Source organism: Heliangelus exortis, chromosome 21 (assembly GCF_036169615.1).
Source record: "Heliangelus exortis chromosome 21, bHelExo1.hap1, whole genome shotgun sequence".
Taxonomy (NCBI): domain Eukaryota; kingdom Metazoa; phylum Chordata; class Aves; order Apodiformes; family Trochilidae; genus Heliangelus; species Heliangelus exortis.
The window spans coordinates 3,386,861-3,413,030 of NC_092442.1; the positions used below are offsets into that span (position 1 = coordinate 3,386,861).

At 44.0% G+C, this 26,170-nt stretch overlaps 1 protein-coding gene across 4 annotated transcripts in view; it reads right to left on the reverse strand.

The window, feature by feature from the left end:
• Positions 1–26,170, reverse strand: part of SPNS2 (SPNS lysolipid transporter 2, sphingosine-1-phosphate) — a 139,653-nt gene that overhangs the window by 57,626 nt on the left and 55,857 nt on the right. For all 4 annotated transcript variants that reach the window (XR_011730042.1, XR_011730043.1, XM_071764819.1 and 1 more), the window contains exon 3: positions 18,084–18,220. Coding sequence is in view for 2 of the 4 variants with exons in the window: in XM_071764819.1 (XP_071620920.1) it covers positions 18,084–18,220 (137 nt within the window). In the remaining 2 variants the exon portion in view is untranslated. The remainder of the gene's footprint in view (positions 1–18,083; positions 18,221–26,170) is intronic.

The following is a 26,170-nucleotide window of genomic DNA, read 5'->3' on the forward strand; positions in this document are numbered from 1 at the left end:
GACCTGAGTTTTGGCAGAGGTACAAATCCTTATTCCTCAGGGAATGCACTGATCACTGACAGGAATGTGCTACCTACCAACTTCTACACTTCTTCAACCCTCAGCAAACCACAGGCAACAGCAGCAAAAGATCGTGGGCTTAGATCTTCCACAATTTTAATCTGGAAAATGATTTTGTTATTTGATTTAAATATTTATAATATGCCAAATAACAGCTCCTGCATTTTCTCAACAAAGTATGACAGGGCTAATATTCACATTTTCACACTGCCTTTAACTCTCAATCTCATGCATACATAAATGCTTGATGGCCTAGGACATGTGATTAGCTTTAATCATGTTTGGACAAACCTCCTAATTATACATTTATCCTAGTTGTAGAGACCTTTGAGTGAGTAATACATGTTTTAATAGGTCTAATTACAGCTTTAACTTCTTTCTCTTTTTTTTTTTTTAATTAGTTAACAAAAGGAATTAAGCCACAGTTCTTTGAAAGATTAGCTGTCAGTGATAAACCCATAATCTACCAAATATGTGTACAAATGTGAACCACCAGCTTTACTCTCTAAAGAATCATATGATCCTTAAGCTTTGGTTATTAAGGATTTGCATGAATGTGGAGTCACTTGTAAGGGTCTCACAAAACCATCTGAATCCAGGCTCCTTTAGATTAGGGACACACAGCTTGAGGAGACCACACAGATACAGCCAAACTACTACAAACTCCTAGTTAGGATGCTCAGCCCCAGTAGCCATGTTTTGATCTGATGTTGCTGCTCTAAAAGGCTCTTGTACCCTTTATTTATAAATTATTATTATTATTATTATTACCTCCTACAGGGTCTACATTTAGCTGCTGTAGGGCTCAGCACCATGAAATTCCATATTTGAAAATTTGCCATATTTTCCTTCTTTTATTAAACAAACATTATGCAGAAAAAGAAAATAAAAAAGAAGACACAGAATCAGGGTTTGCATCCTTAGAAAGAAGAGGTGCATAAGGCAAATCATCCCTGCCACCAGGCAGCTAGGATTGCAGCCACTCAAAGCCTAAAATACATGCATGTGGAATGACAATAAGATAAGGAGAAAGCATTGGGATGGATTGAATTTCCCTGAGTTTCTGGACAAAACTCAGTTCAATTGTAGTGCAGTTCCAGTGTTCCTACAGCTGGCAGGGTCCTGCACTGACAACACCCAGGGGGTACCAGAGCAGTCACAAGTGATCAGCTACATCCACTGGAGAGGGAGAAATCTGCTATTTATATATCAGCTGATCAAAGTAAAACCCACAGGGCTCAAATGCATATCCCAGGCTGCACAACCCTGGTCCCTTCTGACCCTCCTGTGCCAGCAGCTGCCTTGCCTTTCCTCAGTCTTCTGCCCAGGCAAACCCCCACACTCCTTTTGCACTTTTCCCAAGCCTTATCAGCACTTTGTAGGGATCTAAGTGGTTAAAGAGGACAAACCCCACCCTTCACCACAGGTATGCAAAGCTGTCCCATGAACCAGGCTGCAACCCAAGCCAGGAACATGCTCCTGAGTATCAGGATTGTGACTCAGAGCCTTGGCTCCTGGAAACTCCCAGGGCAAACTCCAGCTCCCCAGCTTGAGCCAAGGAATGACAGCACCAAGCCAGGTGACAGGTTTGCTTAAACACCAATCACCCCATCTCTCTCAGCCCTTGCAGCAATGATGGGGTCACCTTTAAGAATCTGAAAGTTTCCAAGGCAAACAGAGACACTATTGTGAAAGACAAGATGACATTAAATGGTGATGTTGGTGTTTTGAATTCCAGTCCATCCTCTGGATGAACCACAAAAGCTACAGCAGGCCAGAGAAGCCTAAATAAATCTTCCACCCTCTCTGCACCCCTAAATCTTTACAGATTTGGAATACACATAACCAAGGCACCTGGCTTCCATTTGTGGATCCAAGTCCTGGGTCCACACAGTCTCTAAGAATGCTGTGTCAGGTCTATGGACCACAAAGGAGTTTCAAACAGGAATGATTCTAACCCTCCTCTAATAAAAGAAGAAATATTGTCAAGATCTAGAGAGAGGTTGCATATTTAGTGGTGGTGAATTGTCCCCTGCCAATTTTGAAGAACATATCTCCCTGTCCAGCTCAGGCCAGACTTCTAAATCATTGAATATTCATACGAAATTCTGGCCATTTGATGTCTTGCTGTCTGTGAGATCTTTGTGCAAGAAGAAAGGAAGTTGAATATCTCCCTTTATTTACAAATTATCTTAAAGTAATCCCTCATGGGCATTGCCAGCAGAGAGACCCAAACATAAAACAACCTGGGTGCAAAACTCTTCATTCTGATGTTTTTGCTTGGTTGGTACTTTTCTCCCCCATTAATAGGCTGGGTAAGACTTGTTTTCAGGATTTCCTACAACCAAAAGGAGTTGATTACATTTCATCTCTGGGTGATAGCACCTAGCAGGACACACACTTGTACTGGTTGATGCTGACATGCTGATTGTATTGACTGGTTGACAGGTTGATGAGTTCCCAGCTCTGATGCAATGCTGTGAACTATCAGTATTTTATCTGTTTTCAGTAGAGATACAAGTGCACTCCCCTTCTCACCTCCAACAAGATGTTCTCCCCTCATCAGGCATGAGCCTTGATGGCAGGCTGGCCTGGGGGACATTCACTGCAGTTTCTGGGTTTTTTGCCACCTGGCCCACTGGAGAGAAGTGATTTGGTTTAGATTCTTTTTTTTTTTCCCTCATTGTGTGTGTTATCACTTACCCAAAACCACTTTTCACTTCCCATCTCTTTCCAATCTCAAATCCCTTCATGTGGCTGCTGCACACATTTCCTGTAACTTCTATCACCACTGGATTCTCTTGAAGTTCTACAGTTTCCTCCCTTCGAGTTGAACTCTTGATGTTCAATGAGTTGAACATTTCAACTTTTCATCACTATTTCCAAACTTCTCTGCTTTCCATGCACATCAGAGAACAAGAGAATAGCTGGGACTGGAAGGGGCCTCTGGAGATAGTCTGATCCATGCTCCCTGCTCCAAGTGGGACCAACCCCAACAGCCTGCTCAGGGTCACGTCCAGTTCAGTTTTTAATATTTCCAAGGATGAAGAAGCCACAGCCTTGTTGGACAACCCACTCCACTGTTGGACCATTCTCACAGTAAAACTGATTTTTCCTTAAATTTAAATGGAATTCCCTGTGTTTTAGTTTGTGTCCACTGAACTCATCTGTTCACTGGGTACCACTGAGAAGAGTCTGGCTTTACCCTCACTGCCTTCCTCAGGTATTTCTACATATCAAAGCAACACTACAAGCTCTCTAGGGATAAAAGCACAGTTTTAGAGTGAGGATTCCACTTCAGCAAAGGTAAATTATTCAAAATCTCAGATAAATCCACAGGGCAGACATAATCTCATTTACTGTGTCTCTGCTGCATTCAACTTCAACCACTTTTCTGCACTCTTTTCCCCTTAAGCCTGGTTGTGCATGGGAAGTAAACAACTCTAAATATTTAGTGTTCAGTGAAGAAGCTTCTCTTACCCAAAGCTCTTTCCCTGCCAGGAAGGTCACTAACACTGGAGTGAAAAGCCTTGGGCCTCCTTTCAATTACTGACACATTTGGTTCACACATTCCCATCAGTTTTATTCACACCTCCTTATTATCAGCTGGCTGGAGGTTATAAGCACATTACAGATGAGACCACCTACACCACCCCAAGATTTAACAGCAAGCTACTGAGTTATTGAAACCTCAGTACACTTGATTTTTTTCTCCAGGGTCAATATATAAACCCTTTGCAACTAGGATGGACTGATACCATAGCTTCTAAAGCAGGTCCAATTCTTCTACACTCTGTCAAACACTTCCAACTCATTTGGATGCAAAGTGTCCTGGCAATTCTCAGCTCCAAGCACCTCACCTTTGAACAATTCCCTTTTGGGAAAATTTGGCTGCTATTCAGAGGCTAACAAGGAGGAGAAGGGAGACTACAGCAAGCAGAAAAAGCACAAAATACATATTTAAATACAGAAATGAAGCAAAGTCCACTCAGCTTTCCTTTGATTGTCTCTAGTATTTGTTAATGGCTTTAGCTCTCCCAGGTGTTCTGTTCAGGCATATTTAACTGAATGGAGAAAGTTTTATTTGGAAATGCACTTGAGATTCTGGCTGATTAAAGTGTCCTTAATTTATGAGCTTTATATTATTACTTAATACTTAAAAATAACCAGGAAAGACTGTCAGATATTCCCTTCTCACTCATTACACCCTTCAATCAGCAACTAAAGTGTTTATCAACTGGATACCTACAGGCAGACTCTAAACCTGAAGCACCTAATTAAGCACACTGGGGAAAAACAAAAGCAAAACCACCCTGGAAGCAGCAGCTCCCACAGCACTTCCCAGAGTCTGCAGGGATCTGCTGCAACAGCTGGAAAAACCAGGGCCAAGCTTTTCTCAGCTCCTTGCAAATCTGGGGAGATGAAATTCCTTTCTGGCATCCAAATTGCAGTGTCTGAAATCCATATTTGCCATCACTGCCCTCCCTTCAAACCCGTGGCAACCCTGGAAGGCTCCCCTATTACTTTTCAGTCATTTGGGGGAGCACCAAAAAAAGAAAAAGAAAGGAAAAAAAAAAGAAAAAGAGTAGGTCCAGTTCTCCATCCAATTAGGTAATGGAATTACAAGACACTGGGTGATGAAGCAGGGTCCTGACAGTAGCCTCAGAGAAGACAAAGCAGCATTTCAGCTTAGTAATTGAAGGGCTTTCCACTGGACTGACCTGCCTGTGGTACAAATAGTACATGACAGCCAAATGGTGGGATTTATGTTCCTCTGAATTTAGCATCTTGGTCATTAATAGTGCATTAATGACAAGGGTCTGGTCTGTAATTGGAAGGAATATAACAGATTAGCTTGCTTATTCACCAGAACACCAGCCAGCAGAGTGCTGTGTGCATAGCTACTTCTAAAATAGACCTTAAAGAAAAAGGTTGATGCTTTCAAATAAATCCTGGGGTTCATAAAGAGCCCCATGTTACCAGTGCTGCTTGAACATTGAGTTAAAACACTTCTTCTCATCCCAGTGGCTCTGGTGTAAGACACAGAGAAGCCCCCAGCATTTCACAAAGCTGAAGGAGTGGTCATTTATCCATGTTACAAACCCATTACATGCAGCTGGGCAGGAATGGATCTTCCCAACCCCTTCCCCTGGGAACCTCAATAGTCTCTGTTGCTTTTTGTTTCAGGTCTGTCAGGTGGGACACACTTAGCAGTGCCTGCAACAAATACCTGGCATCAGGCAGCATCACCATACCCTTCCTGAGCCCTGCAAAGGCAAAAAATAACCACAAAATAATCTCTGTGTAAGACACAGAGAAGCCCCCAGCATTTCACAAAGCTAAAGGAGTGGTCATTTATCCATGTTACAAACCCATTACATGCAGCTGGGCAGGAATGGATCTTCCCAACCCCTTCCCCTGAGAACCTCAGTAGTCCTGGGTGGGAAGCAAGCTGTTGCTTTTTTGTTCCAGGTCTGTCAGGTGGGACACACTTAGCAGTGCCTGCAACAAATACCTGGCATCAGGCAGCATCACCATACCCTTCCTGAGCCCTGCAAAGGCAAAAAATAACCACAAAATAATCTCTGTGTAAGACACAGAGAAGCCCCCAGCATTTCACAAAGCTGAAGGAGTGGTCATTTATCCATTTATCCATGTTACAAACCCATTACATGCAGCTGGGCAGGAATGGATCTTCCCAACCCCTTCCCCTGAGAACCTCAATAGTCTTGGGTGGGAAGCAAACTGTTGCTTTTTGTTCCAGATCTGTCAGGTGGGACACACTTAGCAGTGCCTGCAACAAATACCTTGCCCTTCCTGAGCCCTGCAAAGGCAAAAAATAATCACAAAACCAAGGGATGGGGAGATCTACAACAGATTTTTGCAACTGTGGGAACGATGAGAAGCTCTTGACACAAGTTTTCACATCCCAGTAGCTGGAATATCACCTGGCACACATGAAACTAAGGAATATTCTCAGGCAGTAAGTAAGAAGCTGGCATGTTCCAGGCACAGATGAGTCACAAGTGAAGCCTGAATCCAAGCAATCCAGCTATAAACACAGACACCAGAACACAGAGTTCCAGGTACACAACTCTAACAACACCTCCACCTCCACCTCCTTGGCTCAAACACCCCTTGGTTTGGACCAAGTCTTCAACTGGGATGTACCCAAATCCAACAGACAGGTCCTTAGAGAGCACAACCCCATCATTTCTCAGCACCATCAGACACCCAGGTGGGAATGTTTTGCTCTAGCTGTATTTATTTTCAAGGGCAGAACAAGTTTTGAGACTCCACAAAAGACACATTTTAACAGAATGCCTCAGGTTTAAATGAAATTACCATGAAGTTATAGTCCCAGCATCTGTTGGTTCTGCTGATTCTTGGCATATTTCATTTTGCATATGCTAAAAATTTTTAAGCACACCAGCAGGTCAGACTTTTCATCAGGCAGCTGCTGAAAAAAAAAAAAATCCCATCCAAATCCCACCAAACTCTGATTTTTTTTTTTTTTCCCTCCCACTTTGTTTTCACACTTCTCTGGTTTGCTGCCTCAATCAAGCTCCAGAAGCACCCAAGCACTGTGAGGAAGGATGCTCTTGCAGAATGCACCTACCAATTCCTCCCACCTACCAACTTCTCCATGATTTCCTTTGAAGAGTTGCTAAATGCTAGATGAAATGTTATTAATTGGCAGGGTTTTGTCATGCTAGAGCTTCATTCCATTCTCAACAAGCCATCCTATCTGACAAAATGACAATCCTACTTAATTATATTAAATGCATCTTCATGTTTTGTCATTATCTTCTCAGGAGATTAAGTCAATCATGTTTTGCAGACATGATCAGCACCATTCCCAGGGATTTCCAGCTCAAAATCTATTACAGGAGTTTGAGATTAGTACTCTAAGTCAACCTTATCTGAATTGCAAATGCAATGTTTTGTGCAGCATGTGAACTTTATGCATTTAAAAGAAATGTCAACACTTCAAAAGACTAATTTAGCACCTGGTGCTATAAGCTGTTTCCCATCTTCACACTATTTGCACTTTCCTCAGAACACAATGGTCCTTTTTACAGCCTTTATGCACGGCCCCAGGCTGTGGGCAGCACTGAAGGAGCAGTTCCACTTCCTACAGGATGCCTGATGATGCTTTTGGATCAGCAGGAAGCCAAAGAAAGGCCCAAATCCTTTGCATCTGAACACCAGCCCAAGAGGCTAAATCCCACTTTCCCTCTCCTGCATCCTGGTTTTCAGGTCAATATGCACAACTTAAAAGAACCAAGGTCCTTCTAATTCAAAGCTTAGATTTGTTTCCAGGCCTTCTAATAATGAGCTTGGTTAAATGAGTGGTTTTCCTCTTCTGGGACCAAACTCTCCTGAACATTGATGCTTCCAAAGGAGGCAACTGGGCTGGTGAAGGGACTCGAGCACAGATCCTGTGAGGAGAGGCTGAGGGAGCTGGGGGTGTTGAGGCTGGAGAAGAGGAGGCTCAGGGGAGACCTCATCACTCTCTCCAACTCCCTGAAAGGAGGTTGGAGCCAGGGGGGGGTTGGGCTCTTTTCCCAGGCAACTCTCAGCAAGACAAGAGGGCACAAGAGGTCTCAAGTTGTGCCAGGGGAGGTTTAGGTTGGACATTAGAAAGAATTTCTTTAGGGAGAGGGTGATCAGACATTGGAATGGGCTGCCCAGGGAAGGGGTGGATTCTCCATCCCTGGAGATATTTAAAAGGAGCCTGGATGTGGCACTCAGTGCCATGGGCTGGGAACCACGGGGGGAGTGGAGCAAGGGTTGGACTTGATGAGCTCTGAGGTCCCTTCCAACCCAGCCCATTCTAGGATTCTATGATTCCTTCCAAATCACAAGAACCCAAGCTGTAAGATCCCTTCTTTACACCCATGCTACATAAATGCCAGCTTACATCCCTAAACAAACAGAAGTTTTCCAGTCCCCTATTTGAACACTTCAGAGAAGCAAGAAGGGAGAGTTTCTACCCCACCAATGAGGCATCATCTTCATACACAGTTATCTGGGAAGTTTATTTCCAAAGGAACAGGACCCCATGGTCCCATCCAGACACCAAACACCAAGCCAGACCCCCCCACTACAAAAGCAGAGCACTGCATGGCCAATGCCTTCTTCCCCTCAGGCCAGAAGAACTTCTGCAAGGAGCAACTGATGCAGAATTTTCCAATTCCTTACTCTAAATTTTAACATCTGCTTGGAAATTTAATTGCAGCCCTACCACTTTTTTTTTTTACTTCTTTTTTTCCCCCCTTCAGCTGGTTCAGTCCATCTCTTTCATGGACAATTTTCTTTTTCTTCCATTCCTAGGATGCTTGAATGTGGCTGAGTTTAAGATGCTGTAACAATTATTTATAAAGCATAATGCATCAGCATTACAGAGACTTCCAATCAGAGAGGACTGAAGCAGGAAGCCATCCTTTTTGTGTGCCATCAGCATGCTCTGGGGTTAGGTCTCTGCTGCAGTATGAGGAGCAGAGTATACATTTTAATTGCCAACCCAAGAAAGAATGCTGCCCAGACACACACAGCCTGGCAATGGAATAAATCTGCCTTCTTTCTTCTGCCTTCTCTTCAAATCATTGAGCCAGGTGAGATTTCCTGCTCAGGCAGAACAAAAGCAGGACAGGCAGGATGACAGCCATGGCCACTGAACTTTTCTACTCTTCAACACAGAGGCTGTAAATTCAGGTTTCTGCATAAAAATGGGACAAAGCTGTAAAGGTCTTTGGCTTGTCAAGATCCTTCCTGCTGGCATCACTGTCCCCAGCTGTTGCCTTTAAGCATTTTCATGATCTGATGAAAGAGCATCCAATGTAAGCATATTGATTTTAAAAAGATGTAGTGTCTGACTCAATTCCCACAAAGACACACAAAAGGTTCCCACAGACTTCCCAAGCAGGAGCTGAATCAGAACCACAATCACAGCCTGATAATGATTGCAACATCTTCCAGTAACCCAGCTAACCAACAGCTCTCTAAAAAAAAAAAAAAAAGAAAAAAAAAAAGGGGGTAGGCAGTGACAGGGAGCCCTCCCTGAGACCCACTGCAAATTCAAATTAACCCTTGAGCCTATTTCTTGATACTCTCCCAAGCACAAACCTCTGGTCCCCTGCTCCAGAAACTGCCTGAGCTCTGAGGAGCAGTTCTGACATTTCAGTGCAAATCTCCACCCTCAATTTTAATGACCTGGCAAGAGAAGGCTCTGCAGCAGCCTGCATCACTTCAGGTGAGTTATGACACCCAGCAACAGACACTGCTCTTCTTCTTGCAGTGTTTGACTCAGATATTGGATGGTTTCAGACTGATTAATGCACATTTAGGCACCTAGCAGCATGGGATTAGGGTGATTTGAGAAGTTTGTATGGGATGAGTTGGCTGGCTGGTTCTGCCTGGGGAAGGTGAGACTTGGGGGTAACCTTGATTGGGGTCCTGGGGGGGAAAGCAGAACTGATCCTGTTCCAGAGAGGAAAAGCTGGTGGAGATGTTCCTTGTGCACCTTCAAGGTAATTTTCTCATCACATGAACATGGTTTCTGAGGGAGCTCTGGAACCACAGTCTGTCTCTCTCTCTCCTGGAAGCCAACACCAGCTGTGTTTGCTTTACAGATATAGAGAGGTAGATACTGGAAGGAAAAAAAAAAACAAAAAAACAACACTAGGAGCAGAAAATACAACACTTCAGTTTCTGATAACATCTATGAAAAGCTTCCTCCTCTCACAGATTGGCTTTTTGGGGGCTGACAGTCTGAGAATACCCTAGATTGGTTTTCATTTCTAGTTTCCCTTGGAAGGGGGGAAGGTAGAAAGGGCCAAGGTAGGAATAGAATATAAGGCAGCTACAAGACAAACAGAGTAACTCTGCACTCCATTTCTATTTCACCTCCCATCTTTTCTGTCCTAGGTCAGCAAAATGCAAGGAAACAATGAGGAGCCAAGATTCAAGAGTTCAGATCATTACACTGTGCAAAGAGCAGATCTTGCTCTTATGTGGAAACAGTTCTCTGGTATTTGGTATCAGTTGTGCTGAAGATGCTGGCAGACCTGCCCAAAATACCTTAAGACCAGGGTAACAGAGTATTCTTTCCTGCAGTACACTCCATATAATTCCTATTTTTAAAAAAGGCAAGGAGTACAAGTGATCAGAGTGCTGTGACCAGCACTGGGAAGGAGCAGGAGGTGCTTTTTTGCTGGAGTCAAATAAATGGCTCCTTTCACTACCCATAGAAACTCTCATACTTCCTTGTCCAGGGAGCAGGGATTTTGTTACATCTTGATCTAGTCCTGGAGCTGGAGAGTCAAGGAGCCACGAAAACACAGAGGGAGTTTCTCACAGCAGAAGCGCAACAGGGAGCTGACAACTCCTACTTCCCAAGAGCTGTAGCTTTGGGGATCTCATCCCTGACTCCAGCAGCCACACAGGTGTAGGGCCACAGATCCAGGGCTGGGGCAGGTTCCTCTCTTCTGATGGGCAATGCAAACACAAGCAAGCCTTTTGCACAGCTGAGAGGGGCAGCAGGGGTAAAGGGAGCTCTGGGAATTATCTTCAAACCATCTCCTTCCAGCCATAGGGGAGAGGGAATGAGAGGCAGAATCAAGACTGTAAAGGATTTCATTCTGCAGTGTAAATGGAGATGAAAAGCCTTATCCTTTGCTTCTCTTCTGGGACTTCAGAGCCCCCAAACTCCAGCACAGCATCCTCCCTCATCCAGCACCTCCTGATGCTCAGCCCCCCAGCACAGCAGCTCCCTGGTGGTGAGGAGCTCCCTGATTCCTGGAGAGAAGATGGGATGCACAGACTGTCTTGTCTTAACTAAACAGACAACAAAGGAGTAAGTTACAGGTAGCAGGGAGGGGAGCAGGGCACTACTCCAGCAAGTTGCCTCCTCCAAAGGAGGCAACTGGGCTGGTGAAGGGACTTGAGCACAGATCCTGTGAGGAGAGGCTGAGGGAGCTGGGGGTGTTGAGGCTGGAGAAGAGGAGGCTCAGGGGAGACCTCATCACTCTCTCCAACTCCCTGAAAGGAGGTTGGAGCCAGGGGGGAGTTGGGCTCTTTTCCCAGGCAACTCTCAGCAAGACAAGAGGGCACAAGAGGTCTCAAGTTGTGCCAGGGGAGGTTTAGGTTGGACATTAGAAAGAATTTCTTTCTGGAGAGGGTGATCAGACATTGGAATGGGCTGCCCTGCTTTTCTCCATCCCTGGAGATAAAAAGAGCCTGGATGTGGCACTCAGTGCCATGGGCTGGGAACTGCAGTGGGAGTGGATCAAGGGTTGGACTTGATGAGCTCTGAGGTCCCTTCCAACCCAGCCAGTTCTATGATTCTAGGATTACACACAGGACCATCCCAGTAGCACTTAGTGACTGGAGGACTGACTGCTCCAGTGTATTACCCACCCAAATCTCTTCCTCCCTGACAAGAAGCTCTGCAGGGGACTATATTTTCCCTGAGCAGCCTAGCAAAAGGGCAAGCATGCAGAAATCCAAATGTCAATAGTCTGGGCTCATCTGCAGGGCTCCAGTAACACATCAAAGGCTGACAAAATGCACCAGAGCCAACTACCAGCCCCTGTCCATGAACAGCCCCTGCTGGTCCCAGCACTGGTTTCTCCAGCAGCCACACAAACTGTCAGGAATTGCAGGTGAGGGAAGAAACTGAATGGATGTGCAGTGTGGGAGAATCTAATTTGCCTTCTCTCCACAAGAGAGTTCTGCTTAAAGAGAAAAGGATGGAACAGCAGGACAGAAACATGCCAGCAATTCATGGTGACTTCAAAGATAACACTCAGCACATCCAAAGTGATGGCTTGGGGCTTTCAGTTTTGTTTGCTTCTGTTTTTCAAACTGTGGATTTATTTTACACAATGGAAGCAAAGGAACAGGAGCTGTATGTTTTATAATACAACTTCTGCTAGAGCAAGGAAGACTAAAGGCTTTTATTTTTATGTTGCAGTGAATCATCATGTGTAGGGGAGCAGGGTTGGTTTATGTTTACATTTTTAAAAATTAACCCAGCTAACCATTTGCTACCATTCTGCACATAATTTGTTGTTTCTTTTTTAGTACTCCTTGAAAGACAAGCTTTGGAAATAAATACACATCTGGCATGTCTGGAAGACAGGACGTTAGCAAGTACTAACTGCAACCCACAGTGGACTATTTTCTTCTTCTTTCAGAGACAAATCAAAAGGAGAGGAAAAAAAAAACCAAAAACCCACTTGTAGAAATACCTACTCAGATCAACTTGCAGTGGGAGCAGAGGTTTCATCATGTCACTTGTATCAACATTTCAAAAGGAGTATTTACCAAGAATGGGAGGATTCAAAAGCACGTTCCTGGTTTAGAGTGTTAATTCTTTGCTTTTCCATTTCCTAACTTTCTGCCATCTGCAGCTCTGATGGCTCCCAGCAAACCCACATTGCCACAGCCTGGTCTGCCTGATTATTAGGTACACTTGGTCTCCCAGCCTCCTGGAGCCAAACTACTTAGCAGAACACTTTGCTCATCTGTAAAATGCCATCCCTTTTACACAGAACATGCTTTATTCAAGATATTTCCATAAGCAATAGCAGCATTTTGCAAGGCAGGGAGAACACACTGCAACTTTCCACCTCCAGACTCTTTCTTGCTCTAAGAAACTGCTGCCTGCCCACTGATCTCTCAGAAGTTTGTGCTCAGAGGGGTAGGAAGGGTTGCACCAAGGTGTTATCTACAAAAAATTTCTGGCCAAATCAGCTGAAAAAATGACTGTTCCAAGGAATAGATGTGGCTATCCAAGCAGAGCCAGAAACAAACTCTCAGCTCGTGGCCTGATTGCTCCTGCAACCAAAGCTGCTTCCCATGAAACTGGAAGAGAGAAATGGTGCAACTGGGACCACAGGATGCCACCACCAGTGACATCCTGGCCTCTAAACCAACTGAGTATCATCAGCCACAACCCAAGCAATCAGGCACTGCACTCATCAAAATGCTACCCAGAGAACAAAGTAGTTACTTAGTAAAGCAGGGACAGACTGACAGACAGACAGACAGACTTTTTGTGCAGCTGGAAATGCATCTTTTTGAAAAAAGTCCCTGGTGTCTGTGTGCTCACTGCATTTCTCTGTGCTGCAGAGCAGCTCATGAATTCTTTGCTGATTTATTCCAGAGCATGAACCAACAACCAGAAAGTCTTCCTCCAAATGCTTGCCAAGAGCCAAAAACAACACAAAAAAAAGGGTTTTGCTAGGGAAAGAATCAAAATTTCTGTGCCTGCAGGTGGAGAGCTGATTAAAAGGCAGAAAGGGAGGGAATTTCTAAGCAGGTGTTTGTACTTATGAAATACAAAATTTGAGTTCATTTAGAGATATGTCAAATATGTACCAACTTTAGATAATTTCAGATTAATGAACAAGTTACTAATGATCTTTTCATGCAACTTTTACTTAAGGAAGAGCTAGACCATAGATATAGTAGAGGAAGACTGATTTCTTGCTTTTTTATAGAGAAATTGTGCACTAATACAAATTACCAGATCACATTACTTGACAGAATAAAAACTGACCTCTTCAGTATCATCTCAGCCTTGTTGCTTTTGATGATGTTATTAGTTAACAATAATTTAGCTACTTTTATCCACAAACCCAGCTATCATTATTTACCTCTGGCATGGTGTTTCTTTGGGTTTCTTATTCTGATTTTTTTGAAATGTAGTTTAAACCCTGATGAATATCAACCAACATCTGAGTATCTAGTTGTACTGCTTCCACTTTGCCATGCATGGAACTCATGTATTGTTGTTTTCTGTAACTATCACCTCCTATATTCTTTGGAACTATTCCTAAATTTAGCTATTTAGTATTATTTAGCTATTTAGTAGCTACCAGCAGATGAGAGATGTGTTCATCATCTATTTGACAGTCATTATGCCATGTTAAAAGCCAAAAGATATTTGGTAATAAGCAACTAAGGATGCTGTAATAAGAGGTTACAACCCTTAATGCAGTGCTCTCTAGCAACTACATGTCTGCATGGCACATACAGCTAATTCCCTGTTTTATCTGCCAGTTTTAACCCAAACAGCATGAAATATCCTTTAGATAGCATCTTAAATGAACTGTGTCATCGTGCTCCAATCCTTTTTTCCAGATGAAAATCCATCTCTCTGAGGTAGGTTCCTGATTCCACGTCCTTTTCTTGCCACATGGGTACTTCTTGATTGAGCACTTTGAGAACAGGACAGATAAGAATGAACATGTCCTTTTCTCTATGCTTGCTTGCAAAATAACTTACAAATAATCTAGATGTTCAGTCAAAACATAGCATGGTTTTCCTTTAGGTGTCCAAATTGCAGCCAGGAATAGGTAGTGCCCCCACACTGCTGAAAACCTTTACAAATCAGGCTTGTACAACTTTCAGAATCTGCCTTTACAAAGCTCAGTGCCAGCTCTGTCCCTGCTTCTGCCTTTGTGAAGCTCCCTCTTTCCATTAACACTCCAAAAGTGAACTCTGGGGCTGTGCACTCTATTTAATTACACAGCAGTAGCCTGCATCAGGCACAAGACACTCCAAATTTGAAGCAAGGCAGTTCCTGGAGACAGAGTTTGCTGTTTCTGCTGAATAGCTGTTGTTTCTTGCTAGTTCAGTATTCTTGTTGTCACCACATAAAGGAGTTTTCTGCACACTAGTTCAGTGGGCTCAACCTGTGCCAATTTCTTCCTTCTAAGCTTTGTGTTTTCACATTGACTGAGATGTATTTATCTACTTACAGTAGTCTTGCTACCACTTTTATTTGTGCCAACAAAGAGGTTTTGCTATTTCAGCTCCTAACCTTCCCCCTCCCCAGCAAACACATACTCTGTCTTGAAAGAAAGAAAGAAAGAAAAATGTTGGGAGAAGAGCCAGTGTTACACTCCTCAAATGAATCCTAGATGACAAAGATCAGGGCAAATGCCTTGTTAGTCACTGCATAAAGGAAAAAAAGCTGCATCAGCTCTCCTCTGACCCTTTCTCTCATTAGTACTTGAGGAATTTACCTTGCTCAATGTGGCATGTCTTCCCAATTAGAGATCAGGCCTCCAAAAAGGATACCAAAGAGGTAGGGATACTATGGGAAGTTGGGATAATTCTTGGATGAGGGTATAGAATGTACCCTCAGCAAGTTTGCTGATGACACTAGGCTGGGAGGAGTGGCTGACACACCAGAAGGCTGTGCTGCCATTCAGAGAGACTTAGACAGGCTGGAGAGTTGGGCAGGGAGAAACATGATGAAATTCAACAAGGGGAAGTGTAGAGTTTTGCATTTGGGGAAGAACAACACGATGTCCCAGTATAGGTTGGGGGCTGAGCTGCTGGAGAGCAGTGGAGGTGAAAGAGACCTGGGGGTCCTGGTAGACAAGAAGATGCCCATGAGCCAGCAATGTGCCCTTGTGGCCAAGAAGGCCAATGGCATCCTGGGGTGCATTAGAAAGGGGGTGGTTAGTAGGTCAAGAGAGGTTCTCCTCCCCCTCTATTCTGCATTGGTGAGGCCACACCTGGAGTATTGTGTCCAGTTCTGGGCCCCTCAGTTCAAGAAGGACAGGGAAGTGCTTGAAAGAGTCCAGCACAGAGCTACTGAGATGATTAAGGGAGTGGAACATCTCCCTTATGAGGAAAGGCTGAGGGAGCTGGGTCTCTTTAGTTTGGAGAAAAGGAGACTGAGGGGTGACCTCATCAATGTTTTCAAATATGTAAGGGGTGAGTGTCAGGGAGATGGAGTTAGGCTTTTCTCAGTGGTGACCAGTGATAGGACAAGGGGTAATGGGTGTAAATTGGAGCATAGGAGGTTCAAGTTGAATATCAGAAAAAATTTTTTTACTGTAAGGGTGACAGAGCCCTGGAACAGGCTGCCCAGGGGGGTTGTGGAGTCTCCTTCACTGGAGACATTCAAAACCCACCTGGACACGTTCCTAGGGGATGTACTCTAGGGGGCCCTGCTCTGGCAGGGGGGGTTGGACTAGATGATCTTTCCAGGTCCCTTCCAACCCCTAGGATTCTATCATTCTATGATCTTCTTTAACTGCTGCAGCCCCTGAATAAAGCACATCCATCCATACAGCAGCTGCAGAATTTGCCATTATCTCCTGGAGTCCACAACACAAGCAGAGCATGAAACCTCTAGCTTAAAAGATAAGTTTCCCAATAGAGCTGAGGATTGCAGTAAAATCAGGACAAGGGATTTTTCTCAGCATCAGGGTGGTTTTTGTCCAGGTAATTTAGGTCCAGAATTAGTACTGATACAAATCCAGGAGGAATTAACATAGGTGTGGCTATTTTGATCTTATTTTTCTTCTGACTTCCAAAACATTGGGGTTTGGATTCAAAACATATTCCATGGATATAAATATGGAATATTTATAAACATTATTCTCTCCATTTTTTGGATAAAAACATGGCACTTCCACTCTGAGCTCCTGTATACTGGTGACCATATCTTAATCCCTAAAATACTTCAGATAAAAAGCCCCAAATCCTTAAACTGAAAATCAGCTCTGAAAACAGAAATTACATCAATCCAACCCCAGTGTTTTACAACCACAGGTCTAGATTGTTGCAGAGAGAGCAATGAGGACCTGAGTCTGTGTCCCTACCATGAGAAGTGTTTATTAGCAGGTTGTTCTTCCTTCATAAAATGCTTCCCCTCTTTGGGCTCTGATCACAGCTTCTTTTGCAGAATGTTACAAAAGTAAATTTAAACCAAAATAAAACGAAGATTAAAAAAAGGAAAAAGAAAAAAGAAAAGAAAAAGAAAAAGAAAAAAAAAAAAAAAAAAAAAAAAAAAAAAAAGAAAAAAAAAAAGAAAAAAGCAAAACACCCTCTTCATTTTAGATGGGAGATGTTCTTTTTCTGCAAAGGATGCTTCCAGGCCAGTTATAAAGCAGAACAATTTACTGAGGTCAAGGCTTCTACATTTGGCCAGACCCATTTTTCTTTAGCAATGCAGCAACACTCAACCCCAGAGGAAAGCCAGCCAGCTGTGTGACTGCCACTGCCCACCCACTTCAGGTGGAAATTCTCTTTTATTAGAAACTGCAGAGCATGTGTGTGGGCAGAAGGGAGCAGGGAGGGGAAGTTTAGTTCCTGGTTGTCATTCTTTAGGTGTGACCACAAAGCTGCAATCTCTGGAACGCAGCAGGACAGAAAGGATGAGGAGTGTCCCTGCCTCCCTTGGGGAAATCACTCTGGTGATGCCAGGAGCTGTGATTTGTCTCTACAGGAATGCTGCAACCTGCAGCAATTAAACCTCCTCTCTAATATGATGTAAACAAGAGAATATTTTTTTCCCCAGAAGCTGCCAGATCTTTGTTTCCTCCAAGAGCCTCTGACAGGCAAGAAAATGAATGCAATAAAGTGGGGTCCTGTGGCTGTCCTGCAAGCAGGTGAGGGATGCTGTGCATAGCCTGACAAAATTAGGTGAGCCTGACAACTCCATCAGCAGTTCCCCAGACATATCCATCAGGCAGTGTTAAAGGAGCTGAAATGATGGCTGATCTCTTGTGCCATCCCAGGAAACAAAGCACATGTGTAAAACCACTGCTGGATGCATTTTCTCATTCCACATCCCACGAGCAGACTTCCCAACAAACTCCAGTAGCTTCTGCTACTTACCAGAAGACAAAAGAACCACTAAATAGACATGGATTATGATTTTTTTTTCCCCCCGAGTCTATTTTAGAGCCTTTTAAAGTTTCTTTAGGATCTCCCTAAAAACCAAAACCCTTATGTCAACAGAAACTCTTGCTTAGATATGCTTCACCTGCTATTTATGAGTGGGCATGACCAAATGACAGCTTTCAGAGTTGAGAAAACAGTCCCACAGCTCCCACTTCACCCCCAGAAGGTCAGATAATGCAATATGCTCCCTGCCAGAGACACACCAGGGGTAGGATCCCCTTAAGCACACAGGGGAGTTTTTTAGGAAGGTATTAGGTACTTCCCATTTTTTTCAGGACACCCTGCAGGATGCTTTGCAACTGTCTTACCTTTTCAGTGATGAAGGAGCTTGAAAAAGTGACACCTGACCAAAAGAAGATCCCACAGCTGAGAATGATCTTCCTGTTGAAACGGTCACCAAGATAACCAAAGATGGGTGCTGCAACCATGAAACTGCAGATGAAAACTGCAAAGGAGAGAGAAAGGAAACAAATATTTAATAAACAGCAGGCCAATAACCAGCCAAATCCCCTAGAGAGAAGTTCCATTTAATTAGACGTTCTGCAGCCCTCCTGAAGTACAAAGTTGTGCAGCCTGATGGGCTTTCAGAACTCAGTGTTTCCTCAGCCAAAGGAGTTTTTCATTTCCAGAGAAACTTCAGAACTTGTCTGACATCTGAAAGCACCAGCCCCTCACAATCTGCTGTGAGCTCAGGTGGACAAAACCAGAACAGAATCAGTAAAGAGCTTCTGCCTAAGTGTCACTGAGAAGGTGAAGTGGAGGCTGGGAGGAGTTTCAAACAAACAGGAATCAAGCTAAGGGCTCCTTGTTGATTCCTGCAGCAGGGACCAGAGAGGAACAAGCCACAGAAACTGAAGTTCTTTCATCCTTCCTAGCAGTCTTTTAAGGCAACCACAAAAGGCTGAGGAAAAACAGCACTCCTGTCATCCCATTGGCACCAATCCTGCTGGAAGACAGAAAGCTCCTCATGAGATCCTTTCACCAGCACTGATCTTGTACTTAAACCCAGCACTGAGAAACAATTTCACTAAAAGAAAGAGTTTTAACCTACAAAGCCCTAAGAGGCAGACATCTGAAAGACTCCAAGTTCACCTTTCCCCTTTGCTTCCCCCCCCCCGAAAACCCAAAGCATTAATCCAAGACCTTCTGTCATGTAGGGCTGAGGCTGCCCTCTGAGAAATCTCAACTTCAGAGCTCACTCCTCCAGCCTGGCTCAAAACAACCTGTGCACTGACACTACTGAAAACACCTGAAATCAGGCACTCCCACCATATTCATGCTTAATTTGGAACTTGGCAGAAACTGACAGGTTTTAAGCTGATTTACACCTGGCTTTCGTCTGTCCACATCAGAGATTTGGATAGGAACAAGTCCTGTGCTGCTCTAGGGTCTTTTTCACTTTGACAAAGCCAGGAGGATCCAGGTGGGACACTGGAATACCTGGAGATCTCCATTTAGTCAGAGTTATGACTCTCATGATGACTGAGCAGTTCCTGAAAGGCAGAAGGAGCTTTTGGAATTGCCTAAGCCCAGCTGTCTGCTTTTTGTTGTATAAAAGAGAGTGGGGGGAATAGAAAAATGGGGGGAAAAAAAAAAAAAGGAAGAGCAGTGGACACACCCCCCTTTGGTTGGAATGTGGGTGTAAAATTGAAGTGGTTAAGACCTAAATTAAGTATTTTCATGGCTGATGATAAACGACAGCTCAAAAATGGGCAGAATGCTGAGCTATGAAATTATCTTAAATGTCTCTTAGTTTTTAATCTATTAAGATGTCAAAGCTGCCTTATAAATAATGCACCCCATTTGCATCTGTATTTTGTGAGCCCTATGACTACCTCGTGTGTATCCGTTTTGCACGGGGATATTTGAAAGGAATTGCAGATTTCCTCTTTTTTCTCTTCTAGAAAAATAAATGGAGACAATAAAGAAATGTTAGGACATGAAAAGAAGCACCTGCAGCATAGACTGCTCAGAGCACTGGTGCTGTAAGGCTGGCACATAAACCCCCTCCAGATAGAGGGCTCAATCCCTGCATCTATCCCCAAAATCTTGGTCTCTACCAGACCTGGAATAACTCAGAAATCTCTGCTCTGCAAGGGTACATCTGGACTGGCCCCAAGCCAGCAAGGCACTTAAGCACATGCTTGTATTAAGCACTTCAGAGTCATCAATTCCATGATTAAGAGCTTTCCTGAATTAACACTCAAGTGCTTGGGTACCTTGTCAAGCTGGTGTGGCAACCTGGCCATGGGGCTGTGTGACTCTTGGAAATGAGAGGCAAAAACTGACTCTGCCTTGTCCAGAAGCACTGTGCTCACTGCAATTTGACCTTCACCTTGGAAGGACACTGAGATTTCTTCAGCTCAGAATCAAGCTATTCTGCCATTTTTACAAGAGGAAAAGCTATGAAAGCTAAAAAGGCTTCCAAGAGAAAATCAGAAACATCCAAGTCAGCATCCCAGGGTTTCAAAGATTGAATGAAGTGATTCATTCAACTTGGAGCCATGGAGGGGGTGATGCAAACTTCACATTAATCAGGGGGATTATTAACTTCAGTGACCTCTGGATCATAAAATGCAAAGTCTAAGTCAGGAAACTGGGCAAAAGCAGGCAAAAAGCACAAGCCTCCTCTTTCCAATAAAATAAAGCAAAAAAAAAAAATGTCCAATGACTTTCCAACAACATGCATCCTGCTGTTGCTCAAATCCCTTTGGAGAATTTATTTTTGGAAGATTCTGAGCTGAGCTATGAGCTTTGTCCCTGGTAAGCAGCTGGCTTGACAGCTCCACAAGGTGTAAACCAAAAGGACAACAGAACCTAATAAATAATAATAGGTAATGGAACACAGCTGTCATAATAATAAATGCAATTTAAATCAGAATATTTACAACCCAACTATGCATCAGAGCATTGAGTGACTCAAATAAACACAGAATATGATAGCTGGGTGGTCTGTCAAAACAATCTGTCTCTAACAGGCATTCCCCATGAATCAATTTTTGCAATTACTCCTGCAAATGACAGCCAAGAGCCCTGCACAACAGCCTGGCTTGGCAGAGTAAGAGGTGAATGAATGGAGGGCACATTACCAGGTGAGGTGGAAACCTGGGTTACTCAAGACCAGGAGGTTCTGGAACACCATGAAGGAGAAATCTCCAGAAAACAGAAACCTGGCAGCACATTCAGCTGGAAAGAGGGACAACAGAACCAGGATTCATTTGTAGATAAATGGCCTCAGCATAAGGCAGAGGGATGAATTCTTGCATCTTTTGCCAGCCCCTTCCTTTCCAGCTCTTCTTCCTTCTTCCACAGCATTTCCTGTTCCTTGCACCCACCCATTCCCCAGTTAATAACCAAGTGACACCCCAGGAGCTGCACAAATCTTTCCTATTAGGTGGAGCTGGGACAGAAGCTGGCATTTCATTTGCCTCTTTCCAGTCAACAACTCCCTCTCCCCATAAAGCCATCCCAGAATATTACAACCTCTTGAAGAGAGCTCCAGTGCACAAGCCAGGGCAGAGTTGGATCCTGGGATTTGGGATGCCCAAGTGTAAAGGTGGTGATGGCACTGGGAGCAGCTGTGGGCAGGGACAGCTGTGTCACTCATCACTCTGGGTGCTGTACAGAGAATTTCTCTTGGTAAAAATCATCTCCAAGAGAAGTGGCTGAGTCCCAGCACTGGGTGGAACTGGGATACATTTCTGCAGAAGTAAATTATCATGTGAGCAAAGGATGAAGAAACAGAAACCTAATAATTGCCACCCCAGGAGGGAGGTTCTCTTAAGTACAGGTACTTGCAAAAGGAGATCACATTTGTCTTTATAGCTCCTTTTGTGGCTCAGCTGCTGAGATGCCAACTGTGGTGAGAATGCAGGAAGAATCCAATTGCCCAAACAGGATGGCTGGGTGTCTATTTCTGCCTCTGAATGCCTGTCCCACCCTGTCCAGGTGCACAAGCACCTTCCCAGCCAGCACTGCTCAGCTTTTTCTGTGTGTGGATGGAACTACAAAAATGTGCAGCGTAAAAAATAAAACAAAATTACAAAAATCTTCCAGTTCCCACCCAAACACAGAGAAGGAAAGCATCCTCCCCAGCCCCTATTCCACTGGAGCTTTCAGGGTTCCTGGGCAGGCAGCTCCCATCCAGCCCACATCTTCCCCTCTCAAGAGCTGTCTGTGCACCCAGTGGAAAGGGAAACCCCCAGAGAGTGGAAACAGAGGTGAAGGGAGAGGGAAAAGCTGTAAACTTGATATTTAACAGTCACAAAAAGCTCCTGCCTGCTGGAACTAGACTTCACTGCTCTTATTTTTCTCTTTTTCCCTGCAAACACAAATTTACCAGCTTGACTCCACAACTGAAATGACTCTGACCCATCAGCTTTCCACTCCTTGATTCCAAAAACTCTGCTGTCTCACTTGCTTTTTTCTGAGGGGGACTGATCAACCCTTTGTGGCTCAGAGAGGGGTTTCTCCTGCCAGTGGGATGTAACCAAGAGGGAAGAGAGGCCTTGACACAGAGCCACATGCAGGGCCTGCCTTTCTTCAGGTACTGGAAGGTTGAGAGGATCACAGGCACCTCTCCAACAAAAGATCTTTCTTTTCTGACTGTGATCACACAGGGTTGATTTTTTCCTACTAGGAAGAATGCTAGAAAGGTTCAGGTAAAAATAGCTTGCTTTCTCTGGGCAGGGATGCTTGACAAGGAAAAAAAATGAGTGGCTATCTCCAAGGTCTGAGTCAGCATGAAACCACACACACATCTCATGGTGCTGACCATGGGTTTGGCCTCTGCCTCAAGGGCTCCAGCACACAGCTGTGCTCTGAGCTTCTTAGCATCCCTCCCAAAAACAAATCTCCTAACAATGAGAACACCTTAACACTCAGCTTGCTCTGGATAGGATAATTTAGGGGGATGTGCAATCCTGCTCTTTCTTCATGAGACACTGCCCTGCTGGGATTTATTCCAGCCAGTTTTTCTCCAGGGATTTTTGGCCAGGAATATGTGTGTTTCTCAAGCTGCTCACAGGACCAGCTGCCATCTCCTTGCACTGGGGAATTAAAGCCCAAGAGCCCCTCTGTTTCAAAGACCTCTTTTTGCCATTCTTCTTTTGTTATTTTCATTCTCATTAAAGTTTTATACCACAGTACAACTCCTCAGTGCATACACAACACATTTAATCCCAGTGAGGCTTAGGACAATTCAGAACAGAAGTCAAACATCATTAATTTCTACTTCAGGCTTAAGGAAATTGAGACACATGAAAGTGTGACCTGGCCAAGGTGAATGACAGAAATCAGGAGACCATGCAGGTCTTTGAGCTTTGTAGTGGACCACATCTATGCTAAAGGTGGTTTTGAATCACAATTAAAAGGGATTTTTTTTTTTTTTCCTGCAGCACCATACAAGCCAAGCATGATAAAGATCCTTTCATGCTGCTTCCCACTGAACCTGATCATTCAGCCACAGCCTGGGGATGTGACCAAGGGAAAAGTGATACCTGACTACAGGGCAACCTGGGACATCCTTTGATGGAGGAGGAATCTCCCAGCACAATGGCTTGGACAAGGTATCACCCTTCCAACCATCATTAGCACAAACTCTCCTATAAATCCACTGTTACATCCCTCTCCCTATGGACTTTGTTTCACTTGAATTTCTAATTCAACAGCCAACAGATGGCTCATGTTGCTGCATTTTGCCAAGTGGAGAGCACAGGATCACTGCCTTGCAGGCTACCACACAGACTCAAGGTTCCTGTCAAGTGTAAGGAGCCTGGAAACAAACCATCAGTTCCTTACTCCATACAAAGCTGGCATATCCTGACAGCATGAAACACAGGAGTCTTTACTAAAAAAAAAAAAAAAAAGCTCCAGACCACACCAAATCAACTGGACTTAAGTATATTTGGTGGCCTGAAATGTTCTCCCAAAACAGAGCACAGTCCAAGGTGAAAATAGAGTTTCATAAATGCCTCCTTCTTGTCTGTCTGTGTCCTCAGCAGCTTCATGAGGACAAAAGCAATGTTTGAAAAGCTGTGGACCTAACTCCTCATGATGATTGCTCTTCTCTAGCCTGGCTCTGCTAGGCAGGACCCTCTAGATTGCCCTTCCCTCATGGCAGATGCCACTCATCAGGATTCAAGCCCCAGTCTTGTCATCTCCATAGGGAGCATGGGGCACCACGAGGTGCCAGGTTTTTTCCTAAGAGCAAACTGATAAAAAAAAAAATCTAACCAACATGTTTAGGATGAGGACAGAGACCCCCAGCTGACATACACATTTACATTGAGAAGGAAGCTGCTGTACCATGCCACTCCATTCAATTGCAGTGACAGGGTCAGAACCCAGTTACAAAAACACAAAGACAGGGCTTGAACACAGCTCTCCTGGCAAGCTCCTGACTGACTCAATACCACACAAGATGCAGCCCTGGGAAGAATTCAGAACTGGTAATTCCACCCCTTTTCCTCACTGCAGCAACCACAATTTTCCCTTATATTCCCAGGAAAGGGTATCCTGAAAGCTTGCTTTGCTCCCCTTAGCCAAGAAGGAGAGGATTCAGGGGGGATTGCTGGGAAATCCACTCCTTGGAAACAGAAAAGCAGAGAAGAATAGGCAGAAAAACAGTCCAACAACACATTAATGCCACCTGAGCTCTGGGAGGACCTGTCTTGGGCAAAGAGCAACCACTGTGGTGAAATCTGAGTAATTGCTGTCAAGCTGCCATGTACAGTCCATCAGTGATCCATTCAGCATGAGGATGTGACACTCCAGATGTGAGGGACATTTTGCATCCACAGGGATGGAGAAATATTCCACCTCAGTTCCAAATGCCTGCACCACAGCTACAGGAAACTGCTGTTGCAGAAGTGAAGCCTGAAAAGGGAAGCAACCCTTACACAAGAGCACTGTTGCCTCCTGATGACAAGGATTGGAGTCCAAAGGCCATGGTAGCTCCTTTCCATGAGTTCCTTGGGCACTGCTACTGCTCATCAGACAAAGAGAGACCCAGAAATGATCAGGTCCAAGCACTGCAGGGAGCACCAGCCCTGCTGGAACAGGTACTGCCTCCCATACAAATGGAAATGAAAACCAAATAATGTTTCCAGCCTACTTTCTTCAGACTTAAGGCAGGATAAAACTGGTCCCTCTATGGTCCATGAATCCCAGCACTCCCTGAAGAGTAGCAGTGATGCTCCTCTCACTGAGGCCTCACAAATATTGCTCTAACATTTCAAAGTCTGCAATCAGCTTTGGTTTCCTCATGCAGGCAATTAGCAGCTGTAAAGACAAGGAAAAAAGATCCAAAACAGCACTCCAATTTTTCACTTTTAAAAAACTCCTTTCCAATATTATGTCACCTGAAGCTGCATTTAAAGATTCAGCTGTCTTGCTTATTGCTACAGCAGTGAAGTAGAAAGTTATTCACAGTTATTATTTAACAACCATTTTCCACATCCACTGAGGTACAATTCTATCATGCTGTACTTCTAAATTTTTTATCTAAGTGTACAGTGGAAAAGCACATTTTACTGTGCTGCTCAATCTCTCTGGATGTCCAGCAAATTTACTTGAAGCAGGAGCTAACTTGCTCCTCCATTAAATTTTGAGCACAGGCAACATAATTAAAAAAAAAAAAGAGGAAAAACCCAAACTCACCTTCTGCTTTTCACTTTGGTAATTACAGTGATTACATTATCACTGTTTTAAAGGGATTTGGGCAACCTGAACATCAATAAAGCAGTTATTTTGTTCCTAGAGATCTGCTTTGGGATGGAGTGCTGCAGGCAGCAACCCAAACGATTCCAGCACAGAGCTTCCAGTCCACTGCTTCCCTCCTGCCCAAACTGCTGCTTGCCTGACCCTGCAGGGAACTGGATCTGGGAAACCAGCAGCCAGACAGCCCTGATGAGCATCTTTAGCAGTGAAATAAATGGTGGATTTGCTAGCAGAATGTCCTCTTTGGTTGAACAATCTGGGATTAAAACTTATAGATCAAAACATCTGAGGAGGAGCAAACACCACCTCTTGCCATCAATTCAAAATGTTTTTTCCACCTGGGTCAGTTCCACAACCTGGTTCATAACAGGGGGAAAAGAAGGGCCAGGAAGAAGAAGCTGAGGCAGAGTTTTCTTTCCATGGCAGAGCCATAAAAAAGTCATGAAAATTATTGTCTGAGGCAACATTTGATTGCTGACAGCAATCAAATCGAAACCCAAAGGTTCATCATTTTATTCTAATTCCCTTCCCCTACCTGAGATCTTTCTTTTAAGCTGAGGTTTCTTTTAAGCCAGAAAATGATCTTGTCTGTCAGTTTTTAAACTCTGCTTTTGCATTTCTTACTGTTTGGAAAGGAATGATTAAAGAAGTCAAGGCCACTTTTGGTTTAGAGCCA